This window comes from Melanotaenia boesemani, chromosome 17, assembly GCF_017639745.1.
Source record: "Melanotaenia boesemani isolate fMelBoe1 chromosome 17, fMelBoe1.pri, whole genome shotgun sequence".
NCBI lineage: Eukaryota > Metazoa > Chordata > Actinopteri > Atheriniformes > Melanotaeniidae > Melanotaenia > Melanotaenia boesemani.
In genome coordinates, this window is record NC_055698.1 from 26,573,021 (window position 1) to 26,589,921 (window position 16,901).

At 38.3% G+C, this 16,901-nt stretch overlaps 1 protein-coding gene across 1 annotated transcript; it reads left to right on the top strand.

Annotated features, from left to right (window-relative positions):
• The first annotated feature begins 6,939 nt into the window (after positions 1-6,939).
• LOC121656686 (tumor necrosis factor receptor superfamily member 6B-like) lies at positions 6,940-9,568 on the top strand. The gene is made up of 4 exons (XM_042011806.1): positions 6,940-7,004; positions 7,216-7,621; positions 8,175-8,351; positions 8,538-9,568. The coding sequence occupies exons 1-4, from the start codon at positions 7,002-7,004 to the stop codon at positions 8,870-8,872; spliced, it is 921 nt and encodes a 306-aa protein (XP_041867740.1). The 5' UTR covers positions 6,940-7,001; the 3' UTR covers positions 8,873-9,568.
• The last annotated feature ends 7,333 nt before the right edge of the window (positions 9,569-16,901 follow it).

The window sequence follows — 16,901 nt, forward strand, 5'->3', positions numbered from 1 at the left end:
GAAAAAAATCCCTCCACCTTTCATTTATTCTGAAAGTTTATGCTGTTTATGTCCACCATAATTCCAAAAAGAAGAAGAGGCACAAAACCAAAACCCAAACATGAGTTTTGTTGTTGTTTTCAGTTCCAACTGCCTCATCAGACTTAGGTGCACTTTAAAACGTTTGAACAACACTGTGGCTTTTTCAGTGCTGATGTTTTCTTCTCAACTCAATAAACTGAGTTAAATAATTAAAACCAGGGTAAACATTGTTAAAAAAAGAAATGCAATTGAGTTATATGATTTATTTAGCAAGAAGGACTTATTACTATGATTCTTAACTAGCATATGGAGGACATTTTACTGGAAAAGATAGCCCCAATGGCCATTTGCTTTCAGTGACTAAAAAGAACTTAGCAAGGAATTTCATTACTACCTACTACTCTTCCCTCTGCCGGTTAAATGAAAGGATTAAAATAGAAAGAGTGAGTGCTCTGTGCAATTATTTGATTCATTAAAAGCATTTGCAGGGAAGTGATTAAGACAAGCTCTTTTCTCCAGAAATGCCCTCACTGATGCTCAGTAAACAATGTAAAAGACCCATTAAAGGAGAATAATGTTACATTTAGTTCTGCCTATGCAAATGCAAAACCAGACTTCCATTCAGAAGAAATCATTCAGCTGAATTTTCTTATTGATTTTCGTCTTACATTTATATTTACACTTCATTTAGGAACTAAACTACTTAATTAGTTTTACTGAAACACATTCATTTAGGTTCAGTTGGAAGCCTCTTTAGAGGTTGCCAACACTATCTTGTTTTCTCATCCACCTTTTTATTGGGTTTCAACAAATAATTAAACATGTGTTCATTCTCAAGGTATCAGCTTTTTTCTTTCAGAAAAAAATTCATACAAAAACATAAATAAATAAATAAATAAATAAGTAGATAAATAAATAAATAAATCCAGGAGGGGCTCAGAGTAGCGTGATCGCTCCTCTGCATCGAGAGGAGCCAGATGAGGTGGCTTGGGCATCTGGTGAGGATGCCTCCTGGAAGCCTCCCTGGTGAGGTTTTCAGGGCACATCCCACCGGAAGGAGGCCCCAGGGAAGATCCAGGACACGCTGGACTGATTACATCTCTCGGCTAGCCTGGGAACGCCTCGGGATCCCTCCGGATGAGCTAGTGAATGAGGCCGGAGAGAAGGAAGTCTGGGTTTCCCTGCTTAGGCAGCTGCCCCCCCAAGACTCCGAATAAGCAGCAGAAAATGGATGAATGGATGGACCAGCAAGATGCTAAACAAATGTTTGTCATTACTATTCTAGTAATCTTTAATAACGAGACAACCCCCCCCCCCCCAAAAAAAAAACATGTCAATGGTGTACATTTATATGCCCTCTGCGATTACGGGGTACCCTTGGTGTCTAAGTATAATTAAAACTGAAAGTCACCACAGGGTGTAGCCAGGGAGGCCACTTAGATGGCCCTGTCCGCTCCACCCCATGTGACATGCATGTAAGTGTGTGTGTGTGTGTGTGTGTGTGTGTGTGAAAGAGAGTGACTGGGTAAGAAGAGGGGTCTGGGAATGTAAGTCTAGAGGGAAGCAAACTTCCTCCATAAGGTGAGCTGCTGGCGGCACTAGGCACCCCCGTTCCTCGTGAGGCCCCCCAGTGCAAGGCTAACATCTTTTCTTTGACCACAGGATGTGTCTTCTGACGTGGTTCCTTAAGGTATGAGAAGCTGCTCACTGTATAAGTTGGGATTGAATAACTTGTTGCCAGCTTAAACATAATAATACATGCAGTATTTATCCAGTGGGAAGCTCTTAACTATTTGCTTTGTTAAATCCAGGTGGTGATCTTTTTATTTATTTTTTTTTTTTTTTTTTTTCTTCTTCTTCTTCTTTTTTGTATTTCAAGGTTTTAGACGAAATGATGACGAGTGAATGAGCACCATTTGGAAATTGCGCTTATCACAATTTGGCCAAACTATGGCTTGGGCAATTATGTTAAGTTTAAAAACATCCAATTTATATTACTTACTCTTGATTTTATACACTGTTTCTAAACAGAATACCCCATATTGTTTGTATGTAAGACAAAAACAAAGGCTATTCTAATCTATTGAGTATGCAGTCAGTACAAACCCAGATCAAAGGCAAAGTTGGTCATGGTACAGATAAAGAAAACACTTCGTCCAAGTTCATGTACTAAACCTCAGTATGTTTGCTGTGCAACTTGCAAAAGTCTAATATTGCTGCAACAATAGCTGCAGTCAAAGGATACCTTCTCTGTATCTGAAAGACATTGGGGGCTTCGACTGCATGGCGTAATTTGAGACTATTGAGTAGCTTGTAAAATGAAGCAGGATTAGTAGCTTAGCGAGGTAGCTCTGCATCCAGTTTTGGATTTTGGTGTCAAGAAACTAACTCGAACCACTTTTCCAAAAATTGCTGGAATCCTAACTTCCACAGAGCTGAGAACATCAAACAAAATGGTAAGACTGCACAGGACATGGATACATCTTTGTAGGCCATCTCCAAAATACCTTGACAGTATGCTCCTCTAACAGTCGTGGTAAATTCTTCTTTTTTACTTTTTTTTCTTTCCATAATTTATAAGAAAAGTTTACCATGTGATTTAATTCTATGGATCATTGAACTGCAACCTGTGTCTAAGGGTAGTTTTCCAGAAGCCCTGCAGAATAGAGTGCCTTTGTTTCAGCTGTGTGTAAGCTTTTTAACTACAGTCCCATCCCCCAGCATGGAAGATTTTTTACTTGCATGTGTCCGAATGTGGTGTAACTAAATAAGCAGGTGGTAGGTAGAGAGAGATAAAATAAGAACTGAAATGGCTTTCAGAGAAAAAAGTGCTGCAGAGCAGTACAGTTAAAGTCCAAAAACAGAAATTAGAATCTGCCAATGTGCCCTGTTCACTAAAAGGATTTCCAAACATAAACAGAGAAACGCAAAGCAGGCTACGTTTTAGCTGAAGTGCTCTGATTTGAACCCAGTTAGGACTTTATTCATATTGAGACCATATAATAGGCAGAATAAACAGTGATCAAATCCACCTCTTCCTGATATAACCTCTCAACAGGGCTGTCATTTCTACTTGAATGCAGGAATCAGCTGGGCCATGACATGGTCAGAGTGGCACAATGCAGCATCAGGGACAGCCTGTAGTGGTCCAGAATGTTTTCCTCTTGTGTCAGGCACTTAATAAATTCTGGATCACTGTCATCTCAGTACAAGCAGTTGTTGTTAGTGGAGAAAAAAATCCCTCCACCTTTCATTTATTCGGAAAGTTTATGCTGTCCACCATAATGAGATGCATCAGGTCTGGTATCAGGCCACAGCACACAAAGTAAAAAGATGAAGAACTCCAGATGCTGTTTTGCAGATGTTCATCTACTCTGTTATTAAGTATATTTAATCAGCAACAAAGAGGAAAACAAATGGCAACAATTAGGGAAAAAAGAATTCCAAAAAGAAGAAGAGGCACAAAGCCAAAACCCAGACATGAGTTTTGTTGTTGTTTTCAGTTCCAACTGCCTCATCAGACTTAGGTGCACTTTAAAACGTTTGAACAACACTGTGGCTTTTTCAGTGCTGATGTTTTCTTCTCAGCTCAATAAACTGAGTTAAATAATTAAAACCAGGGTAAACATTGTTAAAAAAAGAAATGCAATTGAGTTATATGATTTATTTAGCAGGAAGGACTTATAACTAGCATATGGAGGACATTTTACTGGAAAAGATAGCCCCAATGGCCATTTGCTTTCAGTGACTAAAAAGAACTTAGCAAGGAATTTCATTACTACCTACTACTCTTCCCTCTGCCGGTTAAATGAAAGGATTAAAATAGAAAGAGTGAGTGCTCTGTGCAATTATTTGATTCATTAAAAGCATTTACTATGCAGGGAAGTGATTAAGACAAGCTCTTTTCTCCAGAAATGCCCTCACTGATGCTTAGTAAACAATGTAAAAGACCCATTACAGGAGAATAGTGTTACATTAGCTCTGCCTATGCAAATGCAAAACCAGACTTCCATTCAGAAGAAATCATTCAGCTGAATTTTCTTATTGATTTTCATCTTACATTTATATTTACACTTCATTTAGGAACTAAACTACTTAATTAGTTTTACTGAAACACATTCATTTAGGTTCAGTTGGAAGCCTCTTTAGAGGTTGCCAACACTATCTTGTTTTCTCATCCACCTTTTTATTGGGTTTCAACAAATAATTTAACATGTGTTCATTCTCAAGGTATCAGCTTTTTTCTTTCAGAAAAAAATTCATACAAAAACATAAATAAATAAATAAATAAGTAGATAAATAAATAAATAAATCCATGAGGGGCTCAGAGTAGCGTGATCGCTCCTCTGCATCGAGAGGAGCCAGATGAGGTGGCTTGGGCATCTGGTGAGGATGCCTCCTGGAAGCCTCCCTGGTGAGGTTTTCAGGGCACATCCCACCGGAAGGAGGCCCCAGGGAAGATCCAGTACACGCTGGACGGACTACATCTCTCGGCTAGTCTGGGAACGCCTCGGGATCCCTCCGGATGAGCTGGTGAATGTGGCCGGAGAGAAGGAAGTCTGGGTTTCTCTGCTTAGGCAGCTGCCCCCGCAAGACTCCGAATAAGCAGCAGAAAATGGATGAATGGATGGACCAGCAAGATGCTAAACAAATGTTTGTCATTACTATTTAGTAGGGATGCACCGATATGAAAATTTTGGCCAATTTAATACCAATATCCAATATTAATATTGTTGTTATGGCCGGTAACTGATATTTACCGATGTTGATATATATATTTTGTTTTAAAGGGTTTAAGATTATCAAATTTTGTACAAAGTGAAAATAAGGCAAACATTAGGGGTGTTAGCTTCCCACCATTGTTTGTGAGGTTCTGGATGTCAGTTTTTCAAATGACATATCAAATTTGTGGTGCTGAACGAGTTCACACGGCATCCTCCTCGCATTACTTTGACTTTGCAGATATTGCATATTGCTTACTTTCTTTTTACACCGTGAAAAATTACCACACAGCTGAAATTGCTTTTTGCTTCAGTTACATCCCACAATGTAGTGCTGCATCGCTGTCACATGTCCAAACATGGCTGCATGGCCAAACCTTCCGACACACGTTACACAATCAGCAATTATACAAAAATAAATATCGGCTGTTAATATCGGCCTAGTTTTGCTTATCGGACAGATACCAATATGTTAAAAAATGACTAACATTGGCCGATACTGATATTAATGCCAATATATCGTGCATCCCTACTATTTAGTAATCTTTAATAACAAGACCCCCCCCCCCCCCCCAAAAAACAAAAATACATGTTAATGGTGTACATTTATATTCTCAGTTTCTCCAGTAGATTGGGGAATTGCCTTTAAAGTAAGATTTCTGGTGAGGTGTAATAAAATATCTTATCTTAAACCTGCCATATTGCTAGATCATACTAATAGTAAACAGAATTTAAGTTCCTAAATTTAAAAAAAAATGGACCAGATGTATTCTGCTAAAGCAGATAGAACATATTCTCATATGTTTGAGATTAATAAGCAAACTCATGCTCAACAGCTGAATCCAATTCGCTCCCCAATCACCTCAGGGTATTACAAAGCCTGGAAACAATATTAAACTCATAACTTTCTTCTGCAGAAAATTCCCAATGGTCCCTGAGTGCTTACCCTTTTAATTTCTGTTCTTAATTTAGTCTTAAACCTGGTTGCTTAGCTGTTTTTTTCTTCTCCTTATTGTTTTAGTTATTTTCCTGTTTTAGCTATTCTTATTGCTGTAGCACTTTGAAATTGCAAATAGATTTTATCATACAATATACAGCTGATTAAGATTTGTAGACTGACACATATAAGAAACAGGCAAATAAATCAAGAACATGTTTTCTTTTAGTTGGACAAAGTAATCTATCAAAATCAATCTAACATCTTATAATCTTTTGTGTGTGTGTCGATGTGTGTGTGCGCTCGCATGTGTGTGAAGTTTTCTGTAGCACAGAAAATAAAAACCTACTCTTTTTTTTAATAGGTATATAATAACAAAAGTATACACACATCATGAATATGACTGTATTAGTGAGATTAACATTTCTTATTGGCACTTACAGTTAATGTGAATTTTGGCTTAAAAAATAAGATTTGTGTATTATTATTATAGCAAATATATTTTTTAGATTTAAAATGTGTTGATACTAGATCTTTAAGACAGACTTACTCGCCATAAGAAATTTATGAATAAAAGATGTATTGTTTGTCCACAAGATGTCATCAGCACCTTTTATAAAAGAAGCGACCACATTACATAATAATAGCTGTAACTGACTCTGGGGTAAAGGGGGAAGACTTAAGATTAAGCTGCAAGCAGGTTCAGAGGGAAACGTGTATACACGTCCTTTAAGAGATCTGCTGAAGACCAGCGAGTGGACGAGAAATACTGTATTCTGAACATTTTTTTGTCATCGAGGAAAGAACGCCCCCTGTTGCAGAAGTGTCCCATCTCTCGTTCCATTAATTTAGTGCACTTATCGTAAAGAACCATATTGATTTAAACAAATTCATTCAGAAATAAACCCAGATGCATTTACATAATGGTGGATATTATTATGTACACACACAGATATTTATAAAAAACTTATTCAAATACGTCTAAACATAAACCAGATTAAAGATTTTTTATCTTTGTTTTTATTATATTTTAATAGTTTATTTTTCATAAACTTGCACATGTATGAGTACAAACGCAGACACACGTAAATACATATATACACTACCGTTCAAAAGTTTGGGGTCACTTTGCCATGGGATTCAATAGGGAAGTGACCCCAAACTTATATATGTCACACTATATACGTGTGTGTGTGTGTGTGCTTTGTACACACTTTGTACCAGTATGTTTTGTACGGATTTTTGGAGGCGGATCTATCTATATAAAAGCACAGAGCAAATGGTGAAAGCATCATCTTCCAGGCGGAATTCTCCCTAGCGCAATGGTGGGTGGAGACATGAAAGCTGACAGAGACATGCTGTGACATCTGGATTTCTCACTGCAAACACAGATTTTTTTGACTGCAACATCTCGGATATTAATTTATTTGTGTTTATTCTCATATAGGCTATATATATATATATTTGAGTAACATAGTTTGAGTTAATATTAACTTGCTTCTCTGCCCACGCCTTATTTTGTTTTTCTCATTCCAGATCTATGTGTCGAGCTTGCCGCTGCCGCTGCTGCTGCTGCTGCTGTCAGCGCACATTGCTCTCGTGCGCACCTCTCCGCCGACTTATGAAGACAGGGATCCGATCACCGGAAAGCCCATACAGTGTGAGCGCTGTCCCCCGGGAACATTCCGGCGCGCTCGCTGTTCCTCGACGAAAAACACCGAATGCTCCCCGTGTCCAGAAGGGTCCTTCACGCAGCTGTGGAACCACATTAACAAGTGTCTGCGTTGCGGAGTCTGTAATCGCAATGAAGTGGTAAAGAGGGAATGCACAGCCCACAATGACTGCGAGTGCGAGTGTAAACAGGGGTACTTCTACAACCCGGGGTACGGCATGTGTGACCGCCACGGCGTGTGTCCATCCGGGCAAGGAGTACTGACCGAAGGTAGAATAAGCATTAAACGTTCAGAGCTCGAAACTTCTTATATTTAATACATCAGAAATAAACCATTAGCTTCCTTGTCAATAGATAGTTGTGAATTCCGCCAGTGATACCTAGAGCCAGGTGGCTGAGACTGCTGATGCTGGGAACTTCTTTAACCCATTGAAACACATATCTTCTGATAGCTTGAATTAAAAATGTTTTTAAGTCTAGATGACAGCTGAAGAAAGCTGAATTTATTACCACTAGAGAGAGAGAGAGAACTCAAAATGATGCTTCTTTTTTTGGCCAAATTCTGGATCTGTATCATTTCTGCAACAGAAACGTGATGGCCATTTCACTAAGTCTTGGAAGTTTTATGCACTGAACTCTGAGTTGTCCCTAAACTGCACTGTTGCTGCTTTTATGGTCATTATAAAACACATTTATGTGAATTTAAAGAACAACAGAATAGTTTTATTGAGGTGAAATACAAAACGTACTTAGTCTTGGGTCACTTCAGAGTACAAGATGTTCTATGCTGTTAATCAGAACAATATCTATGATTCTCCACCAGGTACAGCTGAGAAAGACACAGTGTGCCACATTTGCTCCAACAACACCTACTCTGACACTTTTTCTGCTCACCAAAAGTGCATGACGCACAAGAATTGTAGTGATGCAGGGTTGCAGATGGTGCTGAAGGGATCCACATGGCATGACAGTTTATGTGCAAACTGCACAGACGTCAAAGGTAAGACCCAAAGCATTCAATTATAGTTTTTTATTTCCAGTTTTACACAGATAATAATAGCTGGCATGGCTCTGTGGAAACACCAGTCTGTGAATGCTGCATGATTAGGCCAAGTCTTTTGTGTGTGTGTGTGTGTGTGTGTGTGTGTGTGTGTAATCTCATTATTTACCAGTTGCTACTTTGCAGATGCAGCAGAATACCTCAAAGAAATCATCCCAGCATTTTTTGTTCACCATCCTATGAACATCCAAAGGTTACGTCGAATCGTGTACAAGCTCCCATCTGAGGATGGCAAAAAACAGGAAAGAAATTCAGGAAAAGAACTCGACTTGTCAGACCTTCATGCGCAGATCAACACCTGGGCTGCCTCTGCCACAGGGAGCCAGATTCGCCAGCTTTTAACCGTACTCACTCCAACAAAAGCGAGCGGCATTGCTGACAGACTACAAAACAAGCTGAAACATATTGATAGAAATCTAGCAGAACAATGTTGTTTGGAAGTCATTAATATGGTGAATTGAAGTTCATTGTAACATCAGATAGAAAATTATTAACAGTCAACCATTTCTTTGAATTTGATTTTCTTTGTTTAGTTTCAGACTTGCTGCTTTGTTCAAAATGCACTGTTAGCACAGGCTTTAGCACATGGAGACAAGGACACTACTGAGAAGCTGCAGTAGGCCCTTTTACTTCACTTTCTATGTACACACCTAATATTCATCCCTGAGGGACCAAATAATCCAAAACTGTAACAAACTAATAAATTCTAAAATACACATCACTTGTTCTAGAGGAGGTTATAAAACAACTATAAAAATGTATGTTTTTACTCAGAGGTCAGTTCAGTTTAATTACTTAGTGTAAAAACTTGCAGAAAAATACAAACATTTGCTTTAATGATGACAAGAACAGCCTACACTTTATCTACCTCTTTCCATGCCTGCTTTAAAGAGACGTGGCATGTGTTTGTGCCTATAGTTTCAGAGGTTTAAGAGTTTTCATTTCTGTTGTAGCTCAGTGTATACAGAGCTATGCTAATTTATTATTTTAATTAATTTATATGAAGAGAGTAAGTTGGGACATCAGTGAGACAAAATGTGGAACAGTTTTGTTTATCAGTCTTTACTTTTTTACATGAAAAATGAAAATAATATTTGTGCATGTAATGCTGGACTTGGCTGCTTTTATTATTGTCAAATAAAAAATATAAAAATATATAATCAGTGATTATCAGTTTTATTTCAGTAAGAAATTTGATTGAACTTATATAAAATATACTATATTTATTTCAAAAGGTGTTTGAGAAGGGTCCTATCAAAACCATATTACTTTGGGGGTAAATAGAGTATGTGCTGGTTTGAACCATGAACTGCTAAATTCCTCCTTCACACTGAAATGATAAACAAACACTACAAGAGAGACTGTAATAGTAACAGAAAAACTGATCAGCTGATCGCCGTCAGTCATCATGTTTCACAGAACAGGAGATGGAGAGGAGGAGCAGACATAGAGAAGACCAAAGAGCCTCTAGACCAGCCACGTGCACAACACCAGCCACGTGCGCAACACAGGAACAGAAATGTGATGTGATGTCTGTCCTATGTGTGTGTTTTGGCTGCGAAATCAATTTCCCTTTGGGGACAATAAAGAAATTGAATTGAATTGAATTGAATTGAAAGAAAAAAAAGTGCAGGTTTGGAACCATCTCAACATGAAAAGTGTGGGTGGTAAAACGCCATCAGCCTCCACGGGGCAATGCCCATGTGTTGTTCCACCAATGTTCTTTTTATTCTCAAATCCATCCATACCTCCAGACACCTCCATGTCCCGCCATCATTAGGGAGAATGACGGACGTATTGGGCTTGTTATGCCGTGCGTGCGTTAATTGAGTTAAAAATATTAACGTAGTTAATTACATAATATAGCTACCACCATTAACACATTATTTTTGACAGCCCTAGTGAAACGTACTGGAAATGCAGGACAATCCTGCACAAAGCGGGACATCTGGCCACCCTAAAGGCACTGCTGTATTTTCAACTCTGTTGTACTTTTTGCATATTTGTTTAACTTGTTTTTCTTAGTCTTTGTTACTGGTGCTGGGGGAGTCTTGTGAAAGCTTGGGGGCAGGAGTGAGCACAACTTGTTCAATGCCAAAGGGCATCAAACGCAATGGGCCTGTTCAAAGACAGCTCCCTCCAGAGGGGAAATCATTAGTTCATATCCTTTCAATATTTAATTTGTTTTGTTTTTGTTTTTGTTTTTTTGGAGAAGTTTTTTCCTTTTTGTTTCTTTTGTTTAAGCAGTAAGTAAACTAACTGTTGGGTTCTTGTAGTTGTTAGTATTTGATAACCCTCTTGTGTTTAGAGTGGTTCCCCTTTGTTTCCTGTTCCTCAGATTTGGTTCTAAGGTTAGTTTGGTTTCTTTCGTGTTACTTGTTAAACAATTATTACTCAGATAGCTTGGGTCTAGTTTTGTTCATTTGACCTCTTTTGAAGGGCTCTGATGTTTTGTTTGAGTATTTTTGGGGTAAACAAAACCCATCCTTTTTGGAGCCACTTGTGTTACTCATTCTTCACCAACTCAGTCACTCACATGATAACATTTCATTGGTTTAGTAAAGGTTTTCATCAGTGGTAGACAAACATTTGTTTTATTAAAAACGGTAGTGGACCAAATATACTCGCTGAATAATTAGGTACATCTTGCTAGTAACATGTTTGATGCCTTGAGAAGGGCCTTACTTTTTTGTGGTATAGATTAAGCAACATTCCTCAGAGATTTTGTTCCATATCGATATGACAGCATCGCGCAGGTGCTGTAGATTTGTCAGCAGCACATCCACGATAAGAATCTCCTGTTCCACCACATCCTAAATCTGCTCTGTTGGATTGACTGTGGAGGCCATTGGAGTACAGTGAATTCATTGTCATGTTCAATAAACCATTTTGAGATGACTTGACCTTTGTGACATGCTACATTATCCTGCTGGAAGTAGCCATCAGAAGTTGGATACAACGTGGCCATCAATGGATGGACATGATCAGTGACAATATTCAGGCAGGCTGTTTAAATAATGCTTCATATTAAGGGACCCAAAGTGTGCCAAGAAAATATCCCTCACATTATTTGACCACCAACAGCCTGAACTGATAAAACAAAGCTGGGTAGAACCTTGCTTTTATGTTGTTTACACCAAATGCCAGCCCTACCATCACAGGTGAGGTTTTTCTTTCTTCCTTTTTAATGTTTGTTCAGTTTTGTTGACACTGTGTGAATTGTAGCCTCAGTTGTCTGGTCTGAGCTGATAGGAATGTCCACTGGTGTGGTCTTCTGTTGCTGTAGCCAATCTGCTTCAAGGTTTAACATGTTGTCCATCGTAATTAGAGATTGTTCAAGCAAACGGTTTCCTTTCTCTCATCTCCAACCAGTCTGCCCATTCTCCTGTGACACCAAAAAAGCATTTTGTCCAGACAACGGCTGCTTAGTGGATATTTCCTTTTTTTTTTTAGACCATTCTGTGTAAATCCTAGACATGGCTGTGTGTAAAAATCCCATCATCAGTTTCCAAAGTTACTTAAATTTTAAGTTTTCTTTCTCTGTTAATTTTTCCAAGCATATAATTTCTGCGTCTCCTTTTTACATTTCTCTATGCATTTCTCTTTATGTAAATGAGGGGGGCAGTTTTTCAAGGCATATCCTTGTGGCAGATCCATGCATATTGGTCAATCAACACTGAGCAGGTCACAGGCTGTTAGTGCTGTAGGGAGAACTTTCCAGGTCATCCTTCCAGTCTGGCTATGCCGAGTGTGGCTTTGGGAGGGAAATGATGGTTTTAAGTCGGTACCCCACTGGCAAAAATGGACTACTTTCAACAAGAGACTGTACAGGATTTTGGCATGTTGCTCTTTTAGCTGAAAAATCACACAATTGCTGATGACTGTTTATTGTTTGGTGTGGATTCAGCAACTGAGAGGATGTTCCAGCTGTGGAGGTTAAGTGATTAATTTACTTAATCACAAACTTTTTTTTTAACTTCACCATTATATATTATATAAATATACATATATATATACACATATATATACACACACATATACACATACACATACACACACACACACATATACATATATATATATATATATATATATATATATACACACATATACATATATACGCACACACACAGTATCTCACAAAATTGAGTACACCCCTCACATTTCTGCAAATATTTAATTATATCTTTTCATGGGACAACACTGCAGAAATGATGCTTTGATACAATGTAAAGTAGTCTGTGTACAGCTTGTTTAATAGAGTAAATCTACTTTCCCCTCAAAATAACTCAACACACATCAATTTATGTCTAAACTGCTGGCAACAAAAGTGAGTACATCCCCAGTGAAAATGTCCAAATTTGGCCCAATTAGCCATTTACCTCCCCAGTGTCTGACTTGTTAGTGTTACCAGTTTTCAGGTGTAAATGGGAAGCAGGCGTGTTAAATTTGGTGGTTTCTCTCTCTGACTTTTTCATACTGGTCAATGGAAGTTCAACATGGCAACTCATGGCAAAGATTGCCAGCACGCTGAAACTGAGCGTTTAATAGGACAGGCTCCACTCAGAACCGGCCTTGCCATGGTAGACCGAAGACATTGAATGCAAGTGCTCAGCGTCATATCCAGAGGTTGTTTTTGGAATATAGATGTATAAGTGCTGCCAGCATTGCTGCAGAGGTTGAAGGATTGGGGGGTCTGCCTGTCAGTACTCAGTCCATTTGCCACACACTGCATCAAATTAGTCTACATGGCTGTCATTTCAGAAGGAAGCCTCTTCTAAAGATGATTCACAAGAAAGCCCACAAACACTTTGCTAAAGACAACAGACTAAGGACATGGATTATTGGGACCATGTCTTATGGTCTGATGAGACAAAGATCAACTTATTTGGTTCAGATGGTGTCAAGCGTGTGTGGCGGCAACCAAGCAACCAAATTCCCCTGAGGACTCTCCAAAGGGATTAATAAAGTATTTCTATTCTATTCTATTTCTATACAAAGACAAGTGTGTCTTGCCTACAGTCAAGCATTGTGGTGGGAATGTCATGGTCTGGGGCTGCATGAGTGCTATCAGCACTGGGGAGCTACAGATAATTGAATCCATGAATGCCAGCATGTCCTATGACATACTGAAGCAATGCATGATTCCCTGCCTTCGGAGACTGGGCCACAGAGCAGTATTCCAACATGACGACCCCAAACACACCTCCAAGACAACCACTGCCTTGCTAAAGAAGCTGCGGGTAAAGGCGATGGACTGACCAAGCATGTCTCCAGACCTAAACCCTATTGAGTAGGAGCTGATATTCGTGATATCATACAGGAGTGGAAGAGGATTCCAGAGGCAGTCTGTGAAGCTCAGGTGAACTCCACACCAAGAGAGTTAAATCAGAACTGGAAAATAATGGTGGCCACAAAATATTGATACTTGGGCCCAATTTGGACATTTTACTTAGGAGGGTACTCTCTTTTGTTGCCAGCAGTTTAGAAATTAATGGCTGTGAGGGGAAAGCAGATTTACTCCATTAAACAAGCTGTACACAGACTACTTTACATTGTATCAAAGTGTCATTTCTGCAGTGTTGTCCCATGGAAAGATATAATTAAATATTTGCAGAAATGTGAGGGATGTACTCACTTTTGTGAGATACTATATATATATATATTATATATATATATATATATATATAATATATATATATAATTTTAAACTTCTACTTGTTCAGAAGTTCTACCCACTTAATTACATGATACTGCAACTTACCATCTATCACAAGTGCAAGTAAACACTTGTCTTCCAGGAGCCTCTCTGGATCACTTTTATGTAAAATCAAACCTACACCTACACCCACAGGCAGAGAGCAGCTTCAACTGTAGCCCAGTGAGCAAGCCTCTTATTGTCATCTCTTTGTCAGAGCACAAAAGCACGGGTAAATCAACTTTAATTTAGTATGACGCAGCACAATCAAGTTAAGTTACCTTTAAAACTTCTCAAACAATTGAGGAGGACCCAGCTCGGATGTCATGGAAAATTTTTCTGTGTACTTACGTGCATCTTTTGTTGAATAGCTGAGTGATAGGCATATCTGCTCACCCACACTAGATTTTTTATCAACATTGATATTTTGACTGAACTGGGAGCAGTTTTCACTTCTTCTTGTGAGGCATAATGGAAAACCTTTGTCACAGCACTAAATGGGGAAAGTGACAATGAAAATAGTAGCACATATTTTAAAATTTAAAATTCTAATATTTCTTGACTTTTTCTTCCCCTCATTTATGATAGATGTTTATTTGCAATATGACATGATTCAGAGAACATAGAACATCCAAACAAGCAAAAGTTTATAATCCAAAATATTCAACACAAGGATTTCCATCAAGGTTAACTTTCTTTACTGAATTTGGGGTTATTTTAATTAATTCTCTCTGTAATATTGTGGGTTGAATACTGTTGGCATATTTGTTTCTTTTCAGTAATTTCCAGACAAGAAAGAAAGACAAATAAACGTGCCTTGCTTAACCACACAGTACAAGAAATCCACTAAATTCAATAATTTAATGAAATCTTAACAGAAGCATTTTAAATGAATATATTTTTTTAAAGGTTGTGCTCTGTACATTTCTAACCATAATATGTGTTTGACTCAATTTGATGGCAAAGTAATGTTTATTGTGAATATTCCTGAAGTGCCACCAGAGGCAGAGAAACCACACTTCACAAGTTTTTTTTTTTGTTTTGTTTTTTTTCCAGGACGCTGCGTCACTTTACACTTGAGTTCCACTTTAAACACTAGTAACTGGATATCAACACACTGGCCATTTTTAACAAGCATGATGGCCAATTAATCAAAGAAATGCAAACAAACAAAGCTCTAAGGAAAATAGTCTACATTGATCTTTTACTGATTGGAGAGAACTCACAGTTAAGTTAGAATCAAATATGGATGTCAAATTAACCATCGATGGGGGCACCTCATTGAGAAAATCAGCCAAATTCTAGTAGTGTCTCTTTAAGTCTTTACAGTATTATGTGAATTCTAGGTAAACACTTCAGTCTACCACATTCTGATTTGAATTTCAGTTTATTTAGCCAAAGTCACAACTCTGAAGTACAAGCTCAGCTGCCTCTATACCTGCCTTAGCATCTCCTTCTCTGTCTTGCTTAGTTACTATTGTAATCACTGTCATTAATGACTAATAGGAGCAAAGAAGTTTTTTTTATTAATCAAACATTTATGTTGACTCACTTCAAAATAACTCCTCATGTCCACCTTTTTCTTTGCTCCTGACATACTGACTGAACCAGCATTAGCAACACTGTCACTAGGTAGCTCTAGCTCTTTCAACAGAGTGTGTGACAGTAAGAAAAGTCAATCATGTTACCAAAACCAAAAGAGCAGAGCCAAGCATATTAGTTAAAATGGGTTATAAGGTGGGACATATAACAGCTATCACTTGTTACAGATGAAGCACAGAGAGCAGTGATCTTGCTGCGGTTTGGAAAATGGTAGGGACACTTCAGGGCAAGGCTGGAAATGATGGTTAAACATCTGTTTTTTGCCCTGCCCAGTCCTTGCTCTGGACTTTTTTTAATTTTTGTTCCTTTTTTTAATGTAAAAGTTTTCCTGTTCAACAGTGTTTTTTTTTTTTGGTTACCTGTTTTATTACAGTAAACTTGTTTGTCTTTTAATTAGCTACCTCATGTCCTGCATGTGTGTCTTCTCCCTTCCTTCTCTCCTGCTAAGTTGTAGATTGTGACAAATTTATAAAAAATGTTGGCTTATTGGAATCTTACATCATAATAAAAGGGAAGAATTAGATGTGTAAGGTTTTTTCCACATGTACATCAAGGCCACATTTTAATCAGATGTTGTTAGCTGCAAAGGTTCAAGGCAAGCCAATTCCTAAATTTTGAATGGTATAACAGGAAATTAGTTTTTTGGATCTTCTTCAATTAGCATGATCTCATATGCGGTGGGACGTACGTCTTGGCGGTGGGGGCTGGTGTTTCAGCCAGGTCTCCCCGGGCCGCTGTGCTCCTGTGTCCCTGCAGTTGCAGAAACTTAGCAGAATACTGTCCCACCCTTGGTGCAGATGGATCCCCTTCTGATGAGGTTTCCTCATTTGTCCATCTGCACCTGGCATCATGTACTTTGAATTTGAAGGAGTGTTTGTGCGTGTATGGGGGGTGAGGGTGATTGGACGGGAATGTTTTTAAATGTAAGGCGCTTTGAGCCACAATCTTGTACGAAAGGCGCTTTATAAATAAAGTTTTGATTGATTGATTGATTGATATGAGTGCAATCTTTTGATTTTCCTGTAAAAATATTACATTTAGGAACAAGAATGTAAGATAAGTAATAAAGATTAGATCATGCATTTGCTGTGCATGTTGGAATTTGACTTCCCTTCCTTACCTGACTGTGATATAATCAGTAGTTTAATAAACCACAGAAGCTGGCCAGTCTTGGACATAATAATGTAGTT